General features: G+C 59.6%; 1 protein-coding gene across 1 annotated transcript; it reads left to right on the plus strand.

Moving 5' to 3' along the window:
* Positions 1–2,316, plus strand: LOC113992798 (class II histocompatibility antigen, B-L beta chain-like). Its single transcript, XM_039389960.1, has 5 exons — positions 1–85; positions 605–874; positions 1,455–1,736; positions 2,035–2,141; positions 2,245–2,316. The coding sequence occupies exons 1-5, from the start codon at positions 1–3 to the stop codon at positions 2,251–2,253; spliced, it is 753 nt and encodes a 250-aa protein (XP_039245894.1). The 3' UTR covers positions 2,254–2,316.
* The last annotated feature ends 5,524 nt before the right edge of the window (positions 2,317–7,840 follow it).

Here is a 7,840-nt window from a genome sequence, read left to right on the forward strand (position 1 = left end):
ATGGAGCGTGTGCGGGGAGCTGGGGCCGTGCTGGCGGTGCTGGTGGTGCTGGGAGCCCCCCCGGCTGCGGGCGAGGAGCTGTCGGGTGAGCGGGGGGGGGCGAGAAGAGGGGTCGGGTGTGAAAGGGGGGGAAAGAGGGGAGAAAAGAGGGTGTGGGAGCCCCAAAAGTGAGTGCGAGGGGGGTTGGAAGGCCCAGACTGAGTGGGAGAGGGATGGGAACCCGAAAGTGAGGGAGGGGGTGGGGTCTGGGGATTGGGGGGACGGTGGGAAAGGGGTGGGAGAGGGGGGCAAGGGGGTGTGGGAGAGCAGACAGAGGGGTGCCATGGGGGTCCCTGGGTGTCCCTTGAGCCCTGAATCGGTTCCCTGGGGCTCTGTGGGGGTCGGATCCGCACTGGAGGTGGGTCCCTCAATCCCCCTGTCCATCCTCGGGGGCTGATGGGGGGGTTCCCCCCCAGCCAAGAGCCGGTGCTGGGGCGTCCGTGGGGCAGAGGGGGGTGGGAAAGGAGGGTTCGGGGTGGCCCCCTGAGCTCCCAACGTGCTGTGGGGGGCTGAGGGATGATGGGTGGGGACGGGGCACCCCCTGTCCTGTGTCCTGCACACCCAGGGGTGTTCCAGCACATGGCAAAGTGCGAGTGTTACTTCATCAACGGCACCGAGCAGGTGAGGTTTGTGCAGAGGTTCGTCTACAACCGGAAGCAGTTCATGCACTTTGACAGCGATGTGGGGGTCTTTGTGGGGGACACCCCGTATGGGGAGATCCTGGCCAGGTACGGGAACCGGAACCAAGGATGGATGGAGTACATACGGGCTAGGGTGGACAGGCACTGCCGGCACAACTACAAGCTGTTCAGCTCGTTCAGCGTGGAGAGGAGAGGTGAGCGTTGGACAGAGCGGGTCCCCTCGGCCCCTGCCTAGAGCCCTTCAAACTCTCCCTGAGAATCACCCCAGACCCCTCAGCACTCCCTGTGCCCGTCCTGTGGCATTTTGCCCCCTCCCAGTCCATCCCAGTCCATCCCAGTCTCTCCCCGTGCCCCCCCCGTCTCCACCCCGCTGGGGCCACCGAGCTCCCGCCCCTCAGCCAATCCCAGCGCGTGTCTCTGATGACGCTCCAGTTGCCAGGCAGACCCAAAGCGAAGAGTTCCCTCACCACGACTCAGCCTCCCAGTCCCCATCGCTTCCTTCCCAGTCCAGACAAGACATTCCCAGTCCCTCTCAATCCACTCCCAGACACTCTCACTCCATTCCAAGTCGTTCTCACTTCACTCCCACATCTCCCAACTCTCTCCCCAGTGCCCCCCAGCCCATCCCCTTCTCCCCCGCTCTATTCCCAGTCCCTCCCACTACCATCCCAGTCCCTCCCAGTGCCATCCAAATCCCTACCAACGCCCTCCAAGCCCTCTGCCCTCCCTCCCAGTGCCCCCAGCTCAGCCCAGTGTCTCCCCCGTCCCTCCCAGTGCCCCCCAGCGTGTCCATCTCGCTGGTGCCGTCGAGCTCCCAGCCCGGCCCCAGCCGCCTGCTCTGCTCCGTGATGGATTTCTACCCTGCGCCGGTGCAGGTGAGGTGGTTCCAGGATGGGCAGGAGGTGCTGGAGGACGTGTTTTCCACCGACGTGGTCCCCAACGGGGACTGGAGCTACCAGGTGCTGGTGCTGCTGGAAATCCCCCCCCGGCGCGGGGTCACCTACAGCTGCCAGGTGGAGCACGTCAGCCTGGAGCACCCCCTCAGCCGGCACTGGGGTACGGCCCGGCCCCCCCAGCACCGGGGGCACACTGGCAGGGGGGCCGGGGGAGAAAGGGAGGAACTGGGAGCACCTGGGAGGGAGTTTGGTGGGTGCTGGGGCTGATAAGAGGGGGGTTGGAGGGTCCTAAAGGGGCTGGGAAGGGCTTGATGGGATCGCAAAAGGCTGGGAAGGGACTGGCAGGAGGTTTCAGGGAGTCCTGGGTGGGCTGGGGGAGAGCGGGCCGGGCTCTGTGGGGTGCCGGGGGGTGCGTGGGAGGAGGTTTTGGGGGTGCTGACCCCCCCGGCTCCCCCCAGAGATGCCACCGGACACCGTCCGCAGCAAGATCCTGGTGGGGGTCGGGGGCTTCGTCTTGGGCTTGGTCTTCCTGGCGCTGGGGCTCGGCTTCTACCTGCGGGAGAAGGTAAAGGGGGGTCCCCGGGGGTTGTCTTCCCCCCTGTTTTCCAGAGCTTGTGTGCCCCCCCTGTCCCCCCACCCCGCTCTCACCCCCTTTTCTCTCCCCACAGAGCTCCTGAGCCGCCGGCGGCCGCAGCCCCTCCCCGTGGCCTCGGGTCCAGCTGGGACCCCCCAGTCCAGCCCCACGCTGAGTTTGGGGGGTCATGTGTCCCCCCTTCCCTGCATTTATTCTCACCCCAGCTGGCTGCTTCCAGTTTTCCCAGTAAAGATTCCCAGTTCTCTGCAGTCCTGGTTATCTGAGGCTTTGAGGGGGCTCTGAAAATCCCAGGAACAGGGGGGTTTGGGCACTCCCAGCTCCTCAAGTCTTGGAAAAGAGGAGTCTGGGTACCATCAGTGTCTGAAAAACAAGGGAACTGGGGGGTTGGGAACATTAGGACCTCAAAAATCTTGGTAACACAAGGGTATGGGCTCTCCTAGACCCTAAAAATCTGAGGGGCAGGGGTTTGGGGCACTCCCAGAGCACAAAATATTGGAAAAGAAGGTTTGGACACTCCCAGACTCCATCAGAATCCTGGGAACAGTGGGGTTTGGGCACTCTCAGACCCTCAAAATACTAGGAAAAGGGGGTTTGGACAAATGTCAGCCTTCTGAACCCCTACGAACAGGGGGGTTTGAGCTCTCCCAGATTCAAAAAAAATCCTGGAAAAGAGAAGTTTAGGTACTCCCAGGACCCCAAAATTGTGAAAACAGAAGGGTTTGGGCATGTCCAGATCCCAAAATATTAGAATAGAGGGGTGGGACTGAGGGCCTCGGGCTGGGCAGTGCTGGCCACACCTGGGAGGCTGTGGTCACTCAGTTAATTGTATAAAAGTAGAATAGTGTTTTCTTGGGAAGAGCTAACTTCACACCAAGGACAACGTTGCCTTTTGGCAGGGACACCTGCCAGTTTGTGAACTTACTGACTCTCCAAGGATGCAGCTTCTGCTCTGGGTAATTATAGGCCTGCTAGGTCGGTAAGAGAACTTTATGGGCAACAGCTGGGTAACTGGGGGCTTATTTCTCTCCTCCTTCCTCCTTTTGGGTTTGTTCATTTTTTTTTTTGGCCATCTTTTGTAATAAATATTGGGGTTTTTTTGTTGAGCTAGCAACGGTGTCCGTTTTTCATGTCTGTATATATCGGACTTCCCTGATACAGTAACCCCTCCTCGATACACCCTGCCTTGCTGCATTTCCTGAAAATTCCTCTTAGAAACCCCCAGCAGTCATTTGGAGCTGTGATCATTCCTGACATGTGCTGCACCGTCTCGACAGCAGAAGGGCCCTGCCCTGCCTTCCCCTGTCAATTGGGGTTTGCTCCTTGCCCACAGCCCTTCTCCCCCAGCCCTGGAGCAGCTCCCTGGGCCGGCTGAGAGCTGCCCCTGGCAGGCAGCAGAGTCCCTGCCCAGCAGTACCCTGGGCTGCAGGACCCTGCTCTGCCCCACAGCCCTGGGCACCCCTGGTTGCACCCCCGGCTTCACAGCTCTGCCAAAGTGCCCCCCAACAGCCCCCTCCTCACCCATCCCATCGGCTGGGGCTGGGCCAGCTTTAGGAGATGCCTCCAGGAGCTGCCCCTGCACTGCCCTGCAGCCACAGACTGCCCGTGTGCAGCCCTGCCAAGATTCCTCCTGCAGGGAGCTCTCAGTCACCCTCCCAACCCTGAGCCCCTTGAAGCTCTGTCTGTGCCCTGCTGGTGTCCCTGAGCTGCCCTGGCAGTGCCCTCAGCCCTGCTGGGCTGTGCAGAGGAGCTGCTCCTGGGCAGAGCTGTCTCTGCAGCGCTGCCCGCTTGCCAGGAGCTCCCTGTGTGCCAGGAGCCCGGCCCAGCTCAGCAGCACAGACACAGCCCCAGGCACTGAATGACCCTCGGGGGTTGGGGATGAGTCCCTGAACATCAGACAAAGAGCAAGTTCAAGAAACCTCTGAAGAATTCCAAGTTAGATCCAAGTCCACAGTTTCTCCTGGCGTTAATGGGTCCCACTGAGGGCCAGCACTCAGAAATTGTCCCCTGCTTCCAGTCAGAGCCGAAAAGTGGAGGCAGTGATGACAGGTGGGGACAAGCAAAGTCCCGGGGTCTGTGATGCTGAATAAATCTGGCTTTGTTTTGTTCTTGCAAAGGGCCGAGGCCTGACCCCCAGCCCTGGGAAGGGAGATCCTGTGCCTGCCTCATTCCTCAGGGCTCTTGCTGGGGCTCTGGGATGTGGGGATGTGCAATGGCAAGGGCAGGAGCATGGGGTAGCACCTCTGTCTCAGTTGGATGAGACTGAAGTGTTTTGCTGAGGGGGATGAGTTATGAGGAAAACCAAACTCCTCCCTCTAAGGAATTGTAAATCGGAAATGAAGAGACTCCAATTGAGGAAGTATGGAGAAAGGAAAAATAACAGCTCTTTATTAAAGGATATCTGTGTATTGGCAGAACAACAAAAAGGGGGAAAAGTGAAAAGGAGAAAAAGGGGCTCTTCCCACGAAACTCCCGCTGTCTGTGGCTGGCTGTGGCCGGGAATTCCCCCTTTTGGCCGATGAACACACGCCACTGCCAACACGGGAGCGCAGGAGGGAAAGGGCGACCTCCTCCCCAAAAGGTTCCTCTGGAGGGGGGTCAAACCTGTCCCGTGAAGTCCGAGCAGGTCCGGGCTGGGGGCAGAACAGGGCGCAGGAAACGAAGGCAAACGGGAACCAGCAAAGAGCCAGATGAGCAGGTCGGGAACAAAAGGACCTCGGAGCCTCTCCAACACACCCCTTGCCTGAGTTAAGGCCAAAGGGAAGGGCCTTGCCCTTTGCCCAGGAGAAAGCAAAAAACTCCACCCCCCCAGAGCCTTCTGAGGGCTCCCAACCTGCAATGTGGGCTGGGCCAGTTCTTTTGGGGGTGTGAGTCACCCAAGGCAAAGCCCCCTCCCCCATTGAACATCTTTCTTTTCCAGTGGGGCAGGGGAAAGAAAAATTCCTGCTTGGTTTTTTAGAAGAAGTAAAGCTATGACAGGGATCCCCTCCCCCCTGCCCTCACTGCCCCCCAGTAACAGGGACTGGGGAGAACTGGGAAGCTTTCCTGGGAACACTGGGAGCAGCCGGCTGGGGTCAGAATAAAAGCAGGGCTGAGGGGGACAAACGAACTCCCAAACTGAGTGTTGGGATGGACTGGGGGGTCCCGGCTGGGCCTGAGGCCACGGGGAGGGGCTGCGGCCGCCGGTGGCTCAGGAGCTCTGTGGGGAGAGAAAAGGGGGTGAGAGCGGGGTGGGGGGACAGGGGGGACACCGGGATTAATGGAGACCTGGACTGGAGCCAGCGGGACCAGAACTGGGGCAACAGGGATCATACTGGGAGCAACTGGGAGCATGCTGGGGGCAACCGGGATATACTGGGAGTGTCTGGGAGTGAGTGGAACCATAGGGGGGCAAATGGGAGTAACTGGAACCACGCTGGGGGCAACTGGGATCATCCTGGAAGCAGCTGGGCCCCTGCTGGGATCATACTGGGATCATACTGGGAATGACTGCAAAGGGTCCCCGTGGGAGAGGCCCTGGGGGTGCTGGTGGACAGAGGCTGAACCTGAGCCAGCGGGTGCCCGGGTGGGCAAGAAGGCCAAGGGCAGGCTGGCCTGGATCAGAAAGAGTGTGGCAGCAGGAGCAGGGCAGTGATGCTTCTGCTGGACTGGGCACTGGTCTTAAAGAGAGTATCAAAACAGGCAAATATTTCCCCATCTGTGGAAATATGAACAGGCTCAGATACAACATCCACATGAATACATCAAAGAACATGGTGATCAGGGAGTTTCTATATCCAAATAGAAAAATGCTTAAAATGAAATTGTGATTCTGACTTCTCTCTCTGCCCCATGTTGGGCACCAAAGATGTGCTGGTTTAAAGGTAAACCAGCAGGGGAAATGAACTCAACTCAAAAGAGAGATTATAAATCAGAATAACAGTTTAATAAAATAATACAATAAGTACGATTATAAAGACAAAAAATTGGTTTTAACCCACAAAACAAAAATATATAACCCAGCAGCCTGGGGCATGAGCAGAGTGGTGTTCTTTGGTCCCCCTGAGTCCAAAGTAAAGGGAAAAGGGGAAAAAACCCTGTTGGTGAGAGTGGTGGTGCAGTCTGGTCAAGAGTGGTTGTCCTAGTTAGAACAGCTGGGACCGATTCCTCACTGGATGGGTGTAGCTCAAAACTGTGGATTCTCTGGCCTTCCATGCCATTTTCCCAGGAACTGTTGTCTGGGGGGGTAGGGGGGCCTGCGAGGTGGGGGGGATGTTCCTGTCCTCATACCCTTTTATGGAATTCCCCGCTTTGAGGGGAGGACTGAGCATCCTTTTATGGAATTCCCCGCTCTGAGGAGGGGACTGAGCATCCTTTTATGGAATTCCCTGCTCTGAGGGAAGAACTAAGCATCCTTTTATGGAATTCCCCGCTCTGAGGGGAGGACTGGGCATTCCTGCCTGAACTGGAGAATATAAAAACCTGGAGTTTCAGAACCTTTTTACCACTCGTGGGATCCAGAGGAGGACTGCAGCTCACCGCTCTCAACCAGCCTGAGACCACCCCCCTCAACTGGACTGCAATCACCACTTCTGACCAGACTGCAACAGCTCTCCCACCAGCAGGTATTTTTCCCCTCTCCCTTTACTTTGGACTTGGGGGGGGGGGTCCAAGGAACAGCACTTTGTTCATGTCCCAGGGTGCTGGGTTCTACATTTGGGTTTTGTGGATTAAAACCAATTGCTTGTCTGTATAATCAGACTTACTGGGCAAGGGGGGCCCAAGGGGGGCCCAAGGGGGGCCCAAGGGGGCTGGGCCAGGGGGGGAAGGGCCGCAGGGGGCGGATCCCATGGGAGGAAACCCGCCAAAAGCGGCGGCCCAGCCGAGGGAGGAGCCGAGCGGGAGCACAAAGAAGAGCAGCCAAAAGGTCCTGGCGGTGGCTCGGCAATGGCGGGGGGGGCGAGAGCGGTTTGGGGGCCCCCCGTGAGAGCCGGGGGGGAACCCCGGTAGCCGCGGAGTGGGGAGCGCGGAGAGGGGCGATCCCGGAGCTGGGGGACCCCCGGAATGCTGGAGGGGGGGGAGCAGAGAGGGAGCACCGGGCCCCTTAAGCGGGGGTCCCGGAGAGGGGGAAGGCCTTGGAGTGTGGAGAGGAGGGGGGGCCTTGAGGCGGGGTGGGAGCCGAGAGCGCCAAGAGGTTTGCGAGGGTGGGAGGCGAGAGAGGAGGGCCGGCCGGCCCCGGGAGGCAGAGTGGGGAGAAGTGAGCCCTGGGACCCCCCTGGCAACACTCAAGGGGACCCCGGCGAGTGGGAACCCCCCGGAGCAGCGGGACCCCCGGCAGCCCGGAGAAGGGGGACCCCCAATGCAGGCAGAAGTGCCATCAGGCCAGACAGTGGGGACCCCCCTAACCCCAGAGAGCAGAGAGGGGGAACTCCTGGGAGGGGTTTTTGGGCTGAATGTTGTTGTTTTGGGGGGTTTTATGGGCACAAGATGCCCTGTGAGTTCTAAGGATGGACTTGGGCAGGAGGAACCCCCAAGGCAATGCTCTCACCCCTTGTTTTTCTCCCCTCCCCGGCGGTCGGGGCCGTGCTGTTGGTTGCCGATCCCGGCCGGCTGACCCAAGAGCCCGGCCACGTGTGCGGGGCCCGATCCGCTCCCTGCTCTCGTTGGCCCGGGGCAGCCTCTGGTGTCCCCCC

Source organism: Pipra filicauda, unplaced genomic scaffold, assembly GCF_003945595.2.
Source record: "Pipra filicauda isolate LSUMZ 115617 unplaced genomic scaffold, ASM394559v2 scaffold1272_size29696_pilon, whole genome shotgun sequence".
Lineage (NCBI taxonomy): Eukaryota > Metazoa > Chordata > Aves > Passeriformes > Pipridae > Pipra > Pipra filicauda.

Excerpts from the sequence above, each read along its gene's own strand:
- LOC113992798 (XM_039389960.1), top strand. The coding sequence starts at position 1 with ATGGAGCGTGTGCGGGGAGCTGGGGCCGTGCTGGCGGTGCTGGTGGTG. Across the intron at positions 86-604 it reads TGCGGGCGAGGAGCTGTCGG|GGGTGTTCCAGCACATGGCA; the intron begins GTGAGCGGGGGG and ends CTGCACACCCAG. Across the intron at positions 875-1,454 it reads GTTCAGCGTGGAGAGGAGAG|TGCCCCCCAGCGTGTCCATC; the intron begins GTGAGCGTTGGA and ends CGTCCCTCCCAG.